This window comes from Ptychodera flava, chromosome 12 (genome assembly GCF_041260155.1).
Source record: "Ptychodera flava strain L36383 chromosome 12, AS_Pfla_20210202, whole genome shotgun sequence".
Taxonomy (NCBI): domain Eukaryota; kingdom Metazoa; phylum Hemichordata; class Enteropneusta; family Ptychoderidae; genus Ptychodera; species Ptychodera flava.
Genome location: NC_091939.1, coordinates 24,521,541 through 24,538,966, shown reverse-complemented (window position 1 = coordinate 24,538,966; position 17,426 = coordinate 24,521,541). Strand labels below are relative to the sequence as shown.

The following is a 17,426-nucleotide window of genomic DNA, read 5'->3' as shown; positions in this document are numbered from 1 at the left end:
GGGTACCGTACGCTGTGAGTTCGAACCCTGTATGTATGTATATATATATATATATATATATATATATATATATATATATATATATATATATATATATATATATATATATAATATATATATATATATATATATATATAATCAATCAGTATACTATATATGTCTGTGTAGTTTCCTTCATCAGACCAAGAATATAAATGATGCACAGAAAACCGTATCAAACTTCAAGTTGAGTTCGTTCACCGTCGATGATTGCGGAACATGCCACGACACTGCACTGTCAATTAGACAACACTTTATCAACACTCAACAAGATTGTCGTCGAAGAGGAAATGAGTAAAAAATTCTCAGAAACAAAGTTATAAATAACACTTTGTAAATTTGCATATTTCGTCGCAGTCTGTCTATTAAAAGATTTATGAGTTATTATATCACCTGAGAGCACAAGCATATTAGGAGTGTAAATAATGTTTAAGAAGCATAAAGAATGAAACAATTGTTTCAACATTTTTTCGTTATCAATTGACATGAATCGGCAGTGGCCTCATCTTGTCATCGAAGTCCGACATCCATCCACTTTGCACGCCTCTCCTATAGAGTAGTGTCAGTAGTATTGTCTCCGTCTATACCAGAAAAGATATTACTATATGCGTGCCAAGCCGGTGACTCGAGCGCGCTCGATGTTGTGATTTCGGCCACTCCCGAGGCATGTAAAGTGATAACAATAATTGTTGATTATATTTTTCATTTTTCATGTCCCAAAACATTCACTCTCTCCATCCCCCCAAACATCATCAATTTAGCTTATGTGTATGTAAATTAAGGAGCCAGCTAATGAGATTTTCTCATTCTTCATTACTCGTGTTATGAAACCAGCGAAATGCTAGCTTACTTTCAGCTTCTGTTTAAATCAAACAAACTCATTTCTATGGTACACAGAATCCTATTTAAGTTGGTCAAGTCTCCAGTCGACGTGTACACAGGTCAGGTGCGCATGCACACTTTTTGTGTATTTTGTACAAACAATATTGTTATTACCAACGAGCAAAAATAGCTGAACACGGTACTTAATAACTGTCAATATTTGATCTCTCATTTATTCAGAATCCGTCTGTGGTCGACTTGGACATACCTGTTCTGTTTTGTTGTATTTTGTTTTATTTTCTGGTTTTAGGATTGCCTCACACTATCAGCTGCTGTCGCTTGCACTCAAAGTAACTGTTGATTCATTTCAATTTGCGGCAGTAATGGTCGGCACAAACGATCTCACATTTGCAGACGCCACAGCTGTCTTAGCCCTGCGAAATAGCAGTTTCTTTATCGATCTCCTCACTTGGCGGTTTCCAATACCGTACAAGAGCGGGTTCAAAGCGGAGTTCAGAAAAGCGATCAATATAGTGATGTTGGACACGATATTCGGCACGCCCATCTCAGTCACATCATCAATGAAAATGCATACCAGTCCGGGTAGCGTACACACCAGAAAACATCCCATTGTGACGCACAACACCTTTGCAGCTTTCCTTTGATCGACCGTTGTCGTCGGCGGCGCTGTTTTTCCAAGGGACTGGCCAGGGAGATTGTTCACCTCGGTAGGTATTCGGTGTAAGTGTTCTACACTTCGGTGGATCTCGCGTATCCTCTTGACTTGTTCGCTGGCCGTGCAAAATATCAGTCCATAGAGCACCAACATTATGGTAACTGGATAAAATGAACAAACATGAACAATTTTATAATTTAAAAAATCAGAGTCTATGATGCATTGGCATGAAAACGTATATACAATATTCTAAATTGAGCAACTTTACAGATGAGTTGAAATAAAGAAGAATAAAAAGAAAAAAATAAGACGAATCTATGTGCATTTATTACGTTATGGCTTGAAAACATTCCTCTGTACTGATGAAGACGATATTGTTCTGTTGGGGGTCCCTCTAACGGTGTGGTCGATAGTTGCTCTAAGATATAATCAAATTTTACATTGTCTCACAATTACATGTATTATGCACTAAACCCGCCCCAGGCAGGTATACACAAAATTTCTTTACAACACGCTGCATTTAGCACGGGCCGGCGAATGCTATCTGGAGCGAATTGTACCCAAGTCGACTCGGAACATTCCTTTTTTTTGGAGGGTGGGGGGCGTTTGAGGGAGTGTAATATTTCAAGGTCCCAAAAGAAGAAAGCAGTAACTCTTTGCCAGAATATCTCCAGTACTGTTGCATGTCGTGAAAGACTTCCAGACCACATCAAGAGACTTAACATCAGCACAGCATCGCCACGACTGGTAGAATAGGCGCGTGTCTTGAAAATGTGGCGTGATGACTTCCAGACGTTCCATCCCAAACCTACACGACGCCCGTCAACAAAACAATGAAGACATGTATGCGAGCTGCTTGGTTATCGCGAATTCAAGTCTTGTAAAAAAATAAATTCGTAAACTCCGGTTAAAAAACAAATATGGTTCACACATGGAAGTATACAATTTTAAGATAGCACGCGCCTAGAAACCGAAAAATTTTAACTTTTGCTCAACCTAAGAGAAACTTTAAACCACTTTCCTAATCAACAATACAAACAAGGCCTTACGGCGCAAATTTTGGCAACTAGAGAAACAAATTATCTGAAATGTATTGATATATATGATTCAAATATGGCCGCTACAGCGGAACAGCAAGAATAAGTAAAAAGTAAAGGTAAAAACATTATGTACTTCATGGGCTGTTTGAGAAAAAGTAAAAAGTAAAGGTAAAAACATTATGTACTTCATGGGCTTTAAAATGAATCCAAATAAACATAGGATCAGGAAAGTATTGTATCTTTAAACTGACATAATTGCCAAACCTAGTGTTGGTCCAATAGATTTTGTTTAAGAAACACATTATTTTCCTCGTGTTTTATAAATAACAAATCTTTATTTGGCAATTGAGACCTTTTATGGGGAGGTTTAGTAAGTTGAAAAGTGGTACTTTCTTTCATTCAGAAGACTTGTGACACAGAAATGGTTTCATTGGTTATTTAATGGTCACTTTCGGGCAAATAAGGTTGTAAAGGATTTGACACGATAAAAAGCAACGACAAAATTAATCATGTATACGTTACTTCTCTTTTTCATTCCATGCAATTAATCCAAAACAATAGTGCTCGATTTACATACACACAACAAGCGTTGTAAAAGTTTCTGCGTCAATTGCGGCGGCAGTCACTTTGAAATGCTTAAAACCGCTCTAAAGATATCACCAGCGTTTAAATTGGGCCTTCAAGGAACATTGAACACCTAATTTTAGAAGGTGATTTAGATAAAGGTGCGATATAGTGGTACATTTTTAGAAACTGAATCTAATCCCGTCATATTTCATCGTGGGTCTGTCAAGTTACTTATCTATGTCTATGTCGCTAATGCTTTACGCATGGAGGAGATTACAAGCTGAACGTTTCCGCTGTACAATACCTTATCCTGTCCATTTCATTCTCCAACAGTCTACCGGCATTTCCTGCTCTTTTCCCATGTTTCTTCCATAACTCGCTAATTTGAACACTCTTTCCCTTTTCAACAAGTCTGCCTTTCATTCTGACCAGATTTTATCGCTATCTCATTACTAAAATGAATTTCTTAAATGCTACAACTCCCCGTTTCAATGCGTCCATGATTTTCACTAAACAAAATCCTCATTTCTACTCCATTTTTCGAAAATTAGTTCTTCCACTTATTAATTTTTGTTTGGTGGCCAGACCTGGTTAAAACTGCAAATCTTTTCATCATACATTTGAACAGCTGACGTCGTCCCTACGGAACTTGTTATTGAATGCCAGGGTGCCGACGCGCAAGGTTTTCTTTGGCTTTCTAAAAATTCACAATTTCTGTTTTTTCGAATTTTACAAAGCTTACATTCTGCACACTGTTCTGCAGCTACATATGAGTGGTAAAAACATATTTGAATCAAGCTTTTATTTTGTAGATTTTTCTCAAATCCAAAGTTAAAGAAAAGAAAATCGAGGGTCAGTGTGGAATAAAGTGCGATACGAAAACCAGAAATGCTTCGCACCATTTTGCAATCGCATAATCTTCTGCGGTCCCACTACATCTGTACATGCCAAAAAGTTATGCCAGTAGATTACTGAAAACAATTCTCATTATAAATCATCATTATTAATATTATTAAAATATCATTAGTCCATTACGCTAGAGCTTAGGAAGTGAAACTTAGATTTTTAATGCATATAACCGGCAAAAATTCAAAATAAACACAAAATATTTCTCTGCAATATTTGATAACGCACTTCTTCATACATGTTTACCTAATGTGAGAATTTCACATACATATTGCAAATTGAAAGAGTTAAAAAGATTGAAACTTTATCAAACCCGAGTTGCATTGATTATGTACATATATATATATATATATTATATATATATATATATATATATATATATATATATATATATATATATATATATATATATATATATATATATATATATATATATATATATATATATATATATATATATATATATATATATATATATATTATATCCTTTCTAAAGACTTACATTATTGCATGTGTATGTATGACACATTTCCCTACACTTCTGAACCAAAAGCGAAGAGCAACGGCAGAAGACTGCAATGGTCTTTTGTACTCATTATTAGTATTATTGAAGTGTTATTAGTCCAATGGTCACGCTTTTTGTCGATGTTTCTGGGACACATTTGCGTTTAATGGGCTCATAACTATAATGCTGTATGCCATAATATTGAGTGTCGCCAAACTTGCATGCTTTTGTAAGATGTGGGCGAAGTTGTGATGGATGCCCTGGTCTCAATGGGTTATCACTATGGAGACGTTATGATTTTATACTCACCTGGAATAGCATACCATAATATACACATGAACATGATATAAGAAAAGGTCATATAGATATCATAGCCACACGTCCTCTCCAACGAGACTCCCATATTTCTCGTCTCAGACTTGCGCCATCCGAATAAGGGAGCGAAACCGGCCATAATTGAGAGTAACCAGAACGCTAGTACACACCCAACAGCTCTCTGCTTTGTCATCAGTGCTGGGTACCTGCGACCAGTCGGGAAATAGGGTGAGGTAAGAATTAGTTATCCAAATTTGTTATTCATGTTTCAAGATGTGAGGCAGAGCAAGCAGTTTCCAAAGTATCTTTAGCGATAGGTGCGCTTCTTTTGCAACAGCAACAAGGTGGAACTTGTCGACTGTTCTCGCGCGTACTGCAGATTTCCCAATTATATTTGGCAATCCCCTCCAAAGGATCGTCCAAAATCAATGCTCCGTGAGCCGATTCGATGAACGTACAAGACGTTTTTCTCAAGAAGAGTATTTAGGTTACAAGGCAAGTCTTGAAGATCTTTTTTATATGATTTTAAGTACATTGTGAAGAATAGGGAAGTGGAACTTTAACTGTTAAAAGTCGTCCCTGTATGATGCCAGGCAACGCAATTTTGCATTCGCTATAAACTCCACTGATGTTGCAGCGAGCAACGTTTATTGAATTAAGCACCGTGACACATAAAATTCTGCCGAAATGGTTTTTTTTTTGAACATTACGATAGATCAAATGCTGACTTTGTCAGTGATATTGCACCTGTGTCGACAGTAGTTGCAGCGCCGCCTTTTACTGAAAGGTTGAACTTCGACCTCCAGGGCTGAGTCTTGCTTGTAAAAAAATTAAATCACATTTGAGGGATTTTATAACCAATTTACTGTCGTCAAGAGAACTATTACTCGGAAGGTGACAACAGCTGTCAACGTTTTACGATGCTTTCACTATCTTTGTTATATAAAACCTTTTTTCTTGAAATATGTTGACATACCTGGTGAATGTATGTTGTATACGCGTACCTATACAATCATGTTATTGTTGACATTGTGAATGCCGGTCGCAACTGAATTATTTATTTCCTTTTACAACAACATATTTGACATTCAGACTGCAATTACAAGCTGAACACCAAATGTTTCAATGATTTTGTGGACTGTAGGATATCATCAAGTGAACCCTAAAAATGCAATACTCATAGCCACTCCATCGTTGGTTCTTACTCAAAAGATAGGTTCGCTTAACTTTACTGGAAAACACATAAAAATGATAGCATAAATAGCTTTAAAGTTTTTAACAAGCCGTAATTTTATTTATTTCATTGTTTCAACATTTACTGCTGTGCGGCGTGTGTTTTCATGTCCGAAATTCTTCTTCTTCTGTAAGTGGGATTGAAGGTATCTTTGTATGTCCACAGTTCTACGTATATGTGAAGATGCGACTGATATTACCTGACTTCTGAAAGGACTCAAATTTGAAAAGAAAAAAAATTGAAGACATCACGATTCACTTTGTCGCTTGATCGTCCGCACCGTAATCCGAGCAGAAATTCGCGAGCAACTTCCTTATTTATAAATTTCCATGATGGGTTAAAAAGAGAAATGGGTTTGTTTTGGTTTCTCATCGGAGTCCTACATGGACTTTCCGCGACTTTATGATCGCTTGAAAAAATGTAAACATACATATGACCGTGTGCTACACTCGTGAATAGCATTGCTGCTGGATATATCGCACCGCTCGTTAAAACAACCTTAAATGCTGAACGCGAGGTCATTGACTTAATGTCAGTCTGATCATATAGTCAGTCTGATCATATATGTAGTGTGCAAAGTTCTTAAAAAGTGGAGTTATCGTCTGTGAAACTTGCCGCGTGTTAGAATGACCGGAAGCATGACGTAAACATTTCTGTTAACGTTGATTTCATGTCGATCGCTTGATATTAATTTTGAGACAATTTTGAACATAAAGGAAACAAACACGAAAAATATAAAGTCATGATGCTGCACATTTTCTTAAGACGTACGATGAGAAAGAAGCCTATATTTTTTGCCGAAAGTACAAGGGATAAAGCTTACGTAAGCTTGAGAAAAAACACCACTTTCATAAAAAACGAAGCTGCTCAATACTGAATATATCAAAACATTTTCGTCGACCCAAGCCGGAGACATTACTCACCTTAGGGGAAAAGTTATTGCTATGTAGCGGTCGATGGCAATTAGCAGGAGATGGGCGACCGATGCTAGAATGAAGAACATCGTGACGGAACGACTGAGAATGCACTCCAGCAGCGTCCCATAGCCGCCATTCTGCTCGGCAACGTATACGGGTACATTCACCGCTCCGACGAGTAAGTCAGCGATCGCCAGGGAAAAAATGAATATGTGCGTGATTGTGTGAAGATGTCGGTTGCGGTATAGAGCAGTCATCACGATCAAGTTCAGTACAATGCACGGGATGGAGATGACAACCAGACCCACGACACTTATCCAGTTGACAGCCATCGTATCAGTGTATGACGACGGTCGGTAAACTGACGGTTGGTGCTTTTATATAACTTCTGCAAATGAAAAGTTCAACGTAAGGACTGTATCTGTTTCCTTCAAAAGGGGATGCCTGCATTGCACCTGTATCAATAGGCCTCGATGAATTACTTAACATCAACTTCCACTTTACATTTTTCTTGCGGTCGAAAATTCATATACCCATCGGCCAAAATGTCAGCTTCGAAATCCAATGTAAGTAAACTCACTTCTTCATCTTCAATATCGGTGCTGCTGTGATCCGTCACTTTCAATATGAATATGTCCATCGACCTTGGTTGAGATCAATATCGTGGTTTGGTATTGGAAAAGCTTGTGCCAGCAAAAGCTGAAGTCTTTCAAAACAGTCCTGTAATACCGACCTTCTGCTGTGTTTCCTTGTTTGCTGATTTACGATTACAACTAATTGTCTTCACGGATTACCTTGGCGACACAGAGGTTTGGCGATGTAACGCCGCCGGCATCGTGAGTGTCACGATTGTTCGCCGAGCCTGTCCTCAAAAATTGAGCACTCAGCGAGGGTAAATGCAGCCTCGCTTTCAATCCAGATACCAGAAAGCGGAAATATACACTGCTCAAGCACTGTTTTCAGTCGCACGATAGCAAAACTATGTGAACTGTGCTTGTGTGTGTGGTTTTCACAATTGTTCCACACATTGACTTATTATTCTACTCCGAATCGGCTTGCTGGAGGCACGGTTATAAAGATATCTAACTTCGACCAGTGTCAGTGTCCTGGCTATACATAGGACCACTACGTTGTGTTTGATGATAAAAAGTCGACGAAAACGACGAATTGTCATTTTTCCAGCATCTGGAAGTGATGACGAAATTTTCTGACAGTTGTACAAAAGAATGTATGGGACGTTGTGGTACCGCCGTGTTGTACAGATTTCAACATCATTTCATACAGGTATAATTATCATGATTTTCGCCATTTATACACACCGGTAGGTTATGTGAACCGCAGAGCTGAAAGAGATTCTCTTGCTTAATTTCGAAAACAACCACAGTTGACTTAAGTTTTAAGGCGTTCTCCATAAAGTACCATGATCAGACAGCGAGTTCACAGACCGAGATTGGCTAATTATGCTATTATCAATAATTATTATCATTATACGCTACTGATTATTTCATTAACTTTATTTCTAACTAATTATAATGATCAAGTTTATGCCAATCTGTCGATTGAGGAGACTTCCGAGTGCATGCAGTAAGCTTATAAACTGAACTATTCAGGGCAACACTGAGATTACAAACGATGAGTGGGGTAACTATAGATAAAGCCCGAGTACGAGGGCTCTTCTGGTATATAAAGTCCAACCCAACGATAAAATGTCGAGGCCGCAGGCCGAGACATTTTATCGTAGGGTTGGACTTTATATACCAGAAGAGCCCGAGTACGAGGGTTTTATCCGACTTAAAAACTATCGCCCCTAACTGATATATTTTCGTTTTCAATGTGTTTACGTCAACCGTCCCCTTTGTCAATGTAACATGTTTAGGATATGAATTAAAACTTTTATTTGTGAAATAGCCTTCCAATGTAATGGAACATCCTATAAATGCCCTAGGCCACATTATATAAATGCCTAGGGCACAGCAGATTTTGTGTTGCAGCTGGTTTCCGCTGTGTTACCAAATTTGAATATTAAAACGTACCAGATGTCTACAGAATATGACATGTTCACTTTTGATTGGACAGTACTTTACTACGGCGCTGTCATTCGTTTCTGGAATTTGGTGACCAAGGCTTTATGAGTAGATAAAACACCCTGAATTGAGCACTCTGATTGGTCAATCAACAGTAGATAGTTTTTAACTATACATAATGTACAGCAAGCGCTCTAGTTATCCAATGAAGATAGTGGGTGTTGATAATGCCGAATGCCTTTCAGTCGGGCAATCTGTAGGAAACTTAGTCAATCAAAGAAAAGGATGTTATGGACCCATTAGTTGAAATGTTTGATGTGTTTTCACAGTCAGATTTGTGAATTATCTTTCTGCCTTTCGCCAAAAAACATCGAAATTACGCGTATTTAACATATCTTTACATGCTGAGTGTGTGGGGGTTATGCCCGATGTTTTGTAATCCAAACCGTTGGCGACCGAGATACACTGTCTCACACAGAAAGTAGAGTTGTGTTGCCCTGTACTCAGGAGCTGCCATAATGTATGCGTTAAGACATAACGAATGATTTGTGAGTATTTGCCATTTAAGTATACTGAGATGCCTTTAGGCCTAACACTGGGAGGAAACGATACTTTTTCATTAAGTACACATAATTTTGCCCCACACTAAGGAAAGAAGAACACGATTGGAACTAATTTGGGATTATTGGATTTTCGTATATTTCAAATTTCTCAAAAATGATAGGTGTTATGTAGTTGACTGTTGCGATATTAAAAACTGTACCCAGATATGAACTGAATATGCTCACGTGTTTTACAACAGGTTAATTAATAGTAGTACGCTTCACAGAACAATGAGATATATGTAATCACTATATGTAGCAGGTTTTCTTCAACTTCGCACAGTACTCTCAGAGTTTAATCACTAATTACAAAACTTTATTTAATATGCGAATGAGCTGTCAATTAACTTGACTTTGCTCAATGCTCTATGGGACAATTGGATATCCATCAGATTAACATTTGTAGCACTTTTGTAATTTTAGAGTAATGTCACTTATTACAAAGTTTATTAAATATGCAAATAAACCCTACATTAACTTGACACTGTTCAATGATTCATAGCACAATTAAATATTTATCAAGTCAATAACTGTAGCACGTTTCACCAAGTTTTAGTGCCGAAATTTCAGAGTTATATACCTAATTACAAAGTTTAATAAATATGCAAATGAACCCTTAATTAACTTTATACTACTAAATGATTTACAACACAGTAAGATATCTGTCGTATCAGTATGTGCAGCAGTTTTCATCACATTTGATGCAGTTATTTCGGAGTTATATGACTAATTATAAGACTTCATGGAATGTGCAAATGAGCTAATTATTAACTTGACACTGCTCAATGCTTCTCAGTACAATTGGATATTTATCAGATCAACATCTGTAGCAAGTTTCATCAAATTTAATGGTTTAATTTTGGAGTACTATCACTAATTACAAAGTTAATTAAATATGCAAATGAACCCTTAATTAACTTCACACAACTAAATGCTCTACACCACAATTAGATATTTGTCGGATCAGTATCTGCAGCAGATTTCATCACATTTGGTGCAGTTATTTTGGAGTTATATCACTAATTACTAAACTTCATAAAATATGCAAATGACCTATTTGTTAACTTGACACTGCCAAATGCTTCTCAGTACAATTAGATATTTATCAAAACAATATCTGTACCCAATTTCACTGACTTGGGTGCCGTAATTTCAGAGTTATATACCTAATTACAAAGTTCATTAAATATGTAAATGAACCCTTAATTAATTTAACACTACTAAATGCTTTACACTACAGTTAGATATCAGTCGGATCAGTATCTGCAGCAGATTTCATCACATTTGGTGAAGTTATATCGGAGTTATATGACTAATTACAAACCTTAATAAATTATGCAAATGAGCTATTTATTAACTTGACACTGCCTAATAGTTCGAAGTATAATTAGATATATATCAGATCAAAATTTGTTGCAAGTATCATCAAGTTTGGTGCAGGAATTTCAGAGTTATCTCACTAATAACAAAAGTTCATTAAATATGCAAATGAGAAGATAATTGACACGACACTCACAGTATCATCATAATGTTCTTAGATTGTCATCTGTGAAAAGTTTCATGAAATTTTGTGCAGTATTTCTTGATATATGTCTACACTGTCATTACCGTCTCCATAGGGAAACCATTGTATGGAAAAAAACGATATTGCATAACTTCATTAATATGCAAGCCACACTAACCAAAATCTAATCAGTTCTTGCAAGTAGCACATGGTACCTGTGTACCAAATCTGACTTGAATCCGTTCAGGCGTTTTTGAGTTATCGTGTAAACAGACAGACAGACAGACACACACACACACACACACTAACACACACACACACACACGGACAGACAGACAGACATCGCTATGACAATAGCCCACGTGTTTACACACGTGAGCTAAAAACAAGTGTGTAACTTTAAAAGAAAAGCAGATGAGCCTATATTTACAGATTAAAACGACCTCACTGCACCATCCAATTATCCCAAATAAGTTCTAATCGTGTTCAAGGCAATAGCTTTAGAGGACCATTATTTACAAGTGGGATTAATTTTTCACTATATTTGTTGTCTGTAAATAGTTTCTGGTTATACTTCCATAATAATATCAAAATGATTTGTTAGACTTCTCAAGACAGGCGGTATGTGCTTGCTGATATTTTGTTAAGGTAGAATGCACACTGGGGACAACTTTTTGGACTCTGAAATTAAAGCCATTGGAGAAAGGAAAAAATCACAGTCATAGTTTTCGAAAATCGAAAATTGTATTTTGCACCATAGATTAAACCAAGGGATCGTGGCCATTTTGAATTTCAAATATCGTCATTAGCTTTATTTGGCGTAGAGCTCCAAATGTTACCAGAATTGACTCTATTATCTAATGAAGAACGTTGTGAAAGTTACATCTACCCTAATTCAGATTTCGCAGACTTGCGTGGCGATTTAATTGAGATGTAAAAGATTATAGCTGTTTTTTATAATACAAATGTAATAGATAGAATTTGTACTCTAAGCTGCTGTAACCAAACCAGAGGACACTCACTCAAAATAGTTAAACACCATTGCCGAATAGAGATTAGACATAAGTTCTTCACCCAACGCATCATTGATATAGAGTACACATTGTCTGATCATCTTCAGTTTCTGCCGTTTCAGTGAACTCATTCAAAAATCAACTTAACGGATTTCTGCATGATCAACCCGTGATATATAACTACAAATGAATACCTTTTATCACAAAAACCAGAACCGGTAAAACTACTCCAGGTGCTAAGAGTCTAGATCTGGGCATAGAGACACCCACTACCTGTATTCAGAATCTAAATGGGCATAAGTATAAGAAAAGTATACCATTGGAGGGCTATAGGGGTTGCAGAGTGAGACCCTCTAGCCCATGGACTATTGCATGATATTTTAGACTTAGAGAATTATGGTCTGACAAAAAGCGATGTCAAAGCCAAGCCACTTTATTTGAAATTAGTTGATAAGAAATGGCATGCAGTCAAAGGTCAAATTGGTCAAAAGTGGGCTGAGAATTTAAGTTTCTCTGAATGGTTTAAATTAAATGATTTAAATTGGAAGATTTTCCACAGAGGCCTAGTCACAGGAAGCTTGGTCAAAACTTTCAATTTAAGTGATGGGAAATGCCATATTTGTGGCCAAGAAGAAACACTGGAACACATCTTATTTGAGTGTAAATATGTAAAAGAAATCTGGCAGAAATGTATTTTTTTCTTTGTCAGAAAACACAACTTTGATAATAATATCAATATCAAAAGATAAACAATTGCAGGAATCGAAAATGATAATAATGCAACATCTGATATTATTTACTGTATTACTTCCTTCGTAAAATACACAGTTTGGAATATTGGGAAATTCGGATACTCTTGATAGGATTTAAGTTGCCCTTGAATCCTATGTTATGCAAGTAAAATGTTATTTTTCCTCATGGATGAATACATTATATTTCATTTATAAGACGATGAATAAAGCGGAGGATTTTATCACAAAGTTTTCAAGCCTTGTAAGACTTGAAGGAGAAGAATGCATCCTGAATGCATTTATATGATGATCTTTGTAGCAAAATGATTTTTTCGGGGGTAATTTTTTCAGACAAGTTGCATTATTGTAATTTTAACGCATTCACAGTTATGTAGTTCGGTTTTATTGCGAATTTGTTGAAATAAATTTATCTTTAAAAAAAGGACTACTGTACGGTACTATATAGTTATCCCATACTTCATAAAATATGATTTGTACCATTGGAGATTCCTCAGTAAAGTCTACAATGTCTCCCATTTGTAGACAAATTCATGGATTAGTGTTAAAAATTTTGAAAAGACACTTTTTAAAATGATTTGGAAAATTACGCTTGATTTAGAGAGGAGGTATCATTTTCGTGAAATTTTCCACAGATTGTGTCTTACTTACACTAACACGGTGAATAATAAAACCATTGTGGAACACCTACTGGGCTTTCGTCATCGGTGTCATGTTTCGCTTCTGATCATTTTCTTGGAATTCTCGAGCTTTATATGTAACGGATGAAATAGTTTGTAATCATCTCTTCGTAGATGTAGTTATGGCAAATATCGAAGCGACGCCCACGGATACCATTATTTTATTCTTGGAAAAACGCTGAGTTTTAACCCTAGCCAACTCTGTCTGAATTTGTTTCCTAGAGATGACTCCTATCGCGATGTTTCACAAATAGGCCATCAATGTAAGTTAAAACCCCGCGTTACAAATAAAATTTCTCGGCAATCTAGCAATTGTGCCCCAAAACCAAATTATCTTATAACATGGAAAACGAATACATTCACTTAAATTCCTACTTGAAGCATGTTGAAATAAACTACAAACAGCATTAACCTAGCTTACATACTTCATTGTGTACAAGATGCACTCATACCGTTGACATTTGAATTCTTGTCCTGACTAGAATATAATGGTATGTTGTCAACATTAATATTGGGCATACATGGAACGAACACACAAACATGTACACACACACACAAACAAATACATACTAACACATACACACAGGGCCATAGGATGGAGGGCAGCTGGACTGTCATTATGTAAATTTATGTAAATTACACAAATTCTAGCTAGTTTAAAGCTAGGTTGTCCCCTTTGCAATTTGGTCAGGCTACTGCCCTTTGCTGTGTAAAGTCTTGGCAAGGCATGGCTACTGCCCTGGACTGTGTAAAGACTTGGCAAGGCCAGGCTACGGCCCTGGACTGTGTAAAGTCTTGGAAAACTCTTTCTGATAGTCATTAAGCAGACTCGCAGCATATATGTATGCAGTACACTGTGTCTGTCTGTGTGTGTTTGTGTGTGTGTGTGTGTGTGTGTGTGTGTGTGTGTGTACGCGCGCAGTTTCCTTCATCAGACAAAGAATATAAATAATGCACAGAAAACCGTATCAAACTTCAAGTTGAGTTCTTTCACGGCCGATTATTGCGTTATAGGAACATGCCACGACACGGCACCGTTATTTAGATGTCAACACTCTTTATTTATCAACAAGATTGGCGCCGAAGAGGAAATGAGTAAAAAATTCTCAGAAACAAAGTTAAAAATAACACTTTGTAAATTTGCGTATCTCGCCGCAGTCCGTCTATTAAAAGAGTTATGAGCTATTTTATCACCTGAGCGCAAAAGCATATTAGGAGTGTAAATAATTTTTAAGAAGCTTAAGTATAGAGAGTGAAAAATTGTATCAACATGTTTTCGTTATCAATGGACATGAATCGGCAGTGGCCTAAACTTTTAAGCGAGCACCGACACCCATCCACTTTGCAAACTTGTCCTATAGAGTAGAGTCAGTAGTATCATTTCCGTCTGTGCCAGAGAAGATAGTACTATATGTGTGCCAAGCCGGTGACTCGAGCGCATTCGATATTGTGATTTCGGCCACTCCCGAGGCATATCAAGTGATAACAATAATTGTTGATTATATTTTTCATTTTTCATGTCCCAAAACATCCAATCTATACCCCCATTCACAATCAGCCCGTGCATGGTGGTTCATCAGTTTAGCTGATATGTATGTAAATTAAGGAGCCCGCTACTGAGATTTTCTCAGTTTTCATCATCCGTGTTATGAAACAAGCTAAAAGCTAGCTTACTTTCAGCTTCCATTTAAATCAAGCAAGCTCATTTCTATGGTAAACAGAATCCTACGTATAAGATGTTCAAGTCTCCAGTTGACATGTACACAGGTCAGGTGCGCATGCACATGTTTTGTAGGTTTTTTACAAATAATATCGTAAATACCAACGAGAAAAAATGGCTGAACACGGTACTCAAAAACTCAGTATTTGATCCCTCATGTATTTCCAATCTGTTTGTGGTCGACTTGCCGATTCAGTTTTATTTCGTTTTGTTTTATTTTCTGGTTTTAGGATTGCCTCACACTAGCAGTTGCTGTCGCTTGCACTCAAAGTAACTGTTGATTCATTGCGATTTGCGGCAGTAATGGTCGGTACAAACAATCTCACATTTGCAGACGCCACAGCTGTCTTAGCCCTGCGAAAGAGCAGTTTCTTTATCGATCTCCTCACTTGGCGGTTTCCAATACCGTACAAAAGGGGGTTCAAAGCGGAGTTCAGAAAAGCGATCAATATGGTGATGTTGGCCACGATATTCGGCACGCCCATCTCGGTCACATCATCAATGAAAATGCATATCAGCCCGGGTAACGTACACACCAGGAAACATCCCATTGTGACGCACAGCACCTTTGCAGCTTTCCTTTGATCGACCGTCGTCGGCGGCGGCGCTGTTTTCCCAAGGGACTGGCCAGGGAGATTGTTCACCTCGGTAGGTATTCGGTGTAAGTGTTCTACACTTCGGTGGATCTCGCGTATCCTCTTGACTTGTTCGCTGGCCGTGCAAAATATCAGTCCATAGAGCACCAACATTATGGTTACTGCATAAAATGAACAAACAAGAACAAAAAGCAATTTTATAGTAAAAAAAATCACAGTCTATGATGTGTTCGCCTTCAATGGTATACACAATATTCTAAAACTGAGCAACTTTTCAGATGAGTTTAAATTAGAAAGCATAAAAAGAAAAAAAATAAGACGAATCTATGTGCATTTATTACGTATGGCTTTGAAACATTTTCGATTTCTGATGAAGACGATATTGTTCTGTTGAGGTCCCTCGAACGGTGTGGTCGATAGTCGCTCCAAGATATAATCAAATTTTACATTGTCTCACAATTACATGTATTAAGCAGTGACCCAGCCGCAGGAGGGTATACACAAGATTTCTGTTCAACACGCTGCATGTAGTACGGGCCGCCAAGCGCGGCGAATCGTGATATCTCGAGCGAATTGTACCCAAGAAGTCGACTCGGATTATTTCTTTTTTGTGGGGGGGAGGGCGTTTAGGGGGAGTGTAATATTTCAAGGTCCCAAAAGAAGAAAGCAACAACTCTTTGCCAGAATATCTCCAGTACTGTTGCATGTCGTGAAAGATTTCCAGACCTTGTCAAGAGACTTAACATCTGCACAGCATCGCCGCGACAGGCAGAATAGGCAATATGCGCCTACGCGTATCTTGAAAATGTGGCGTGATGACTTCCAGACGTTCGACCCAAAACCCACTTGACGCCCGTCAACAAAACAATGAAGATATGTGTGCGAGCTGCTTGGTTATCGTTAATCCAAGTCTTGACAAAAAATAAATTTGTAAACTCCGGTTGACAAACAAATATAGTTCACACGTGAAAAAATGCCATTTTAAGATAGCACGCGCCTCATTCAGAAGACATGTGACACGGAAATGGTTTCATTGGTCATTTAATAGTCATTTTCGCGCAAATATTTCGATTTGACATGATAAAACACAACGACAAAATTAAACGTGTATACGTTACTTCTCTTTTTCATTCCATGCAATTAATCCAAAACAAACATGCTCGAATTACATACACACAATGAGCGTTGTAAAAGTTTCTGCGTCAATTGCGGAGGCAATCATTTTGAAAAGCTTAAAACCGTTATAAAACTATCATCAGCGTTTAAATTGGGCCTTCACGGAACATGAACACCTAATTTTAGAAGGTGATTTAGATAAAGGTGCGATATAGTGGTACATTTTTAGAAACTGAATCAAATTCCATCATATTTCACCGAGGGTCTGCCAAGTTACTTATCTATGTCTATGTCGCTAATGTTTTATACGCATGGAGGAGATTACAAGCTGAACGTGTCCGCTGTATAATGCCTAATATCCTGTCCAATTTCATTCTCCAACAATCTGAACCGGCATTTCC

The 17,426-nt window shown here is 37.4% G+C and overlaps 1 protein-coding gene across 1 annotated transcript; it reads right to left on the bottom strand.

Moving 5' to 3' along the window:
* Positions 1-759: 759 nt before the first annotated feature.
* LOC139146118 (alpha-1A adrenergic receptor-like) lies at positions 760-7,519 on the bottom strand. The gene is made up of 3 exons (XM_070717549.1): positions 7,028-7,519; positions 4,865-5,076; positions 760-1,698 (listed from the first exon to the last, which is right to left on the bottom strand). Exons 1-3 carry the CDS (start codon positions 7,351-7,353, stop codon positions 1,229-1,231), a joined length of 1,008 nt encoding a protein of 335 aa, XP_070573650.1. The 5' UTR covers positions 7,354-7,519; the 3' UTR covers positions 760-1,228.
* Between the last annotated feature and the right edge of the window lie 9,907 nt (positions 7,520-17,426).

Coding starts and splice junctions, on each gene's coding strand:
- LOC139146118 (XM_070717549.1), bottom strand. CDS start 7,353: ATGGCTGTCAACTGGATAAGTGTCGTGGGTCTGGTTGTCATCTCCATC. Junction 5,077..7,027: donor GCAATAACTTTTCCCCTAAG/GTGAGTAATGTC, acceptor GACTGGTCGCAG/GTACCCAGCACTGATGACAA. Junction 1,699..4,864: donor ATTATGGTATGCTATTCCAG/GTGAGTATAAAA, acceptor CATTTTATCCAG/TTACCATAATGTTGGTGCTC.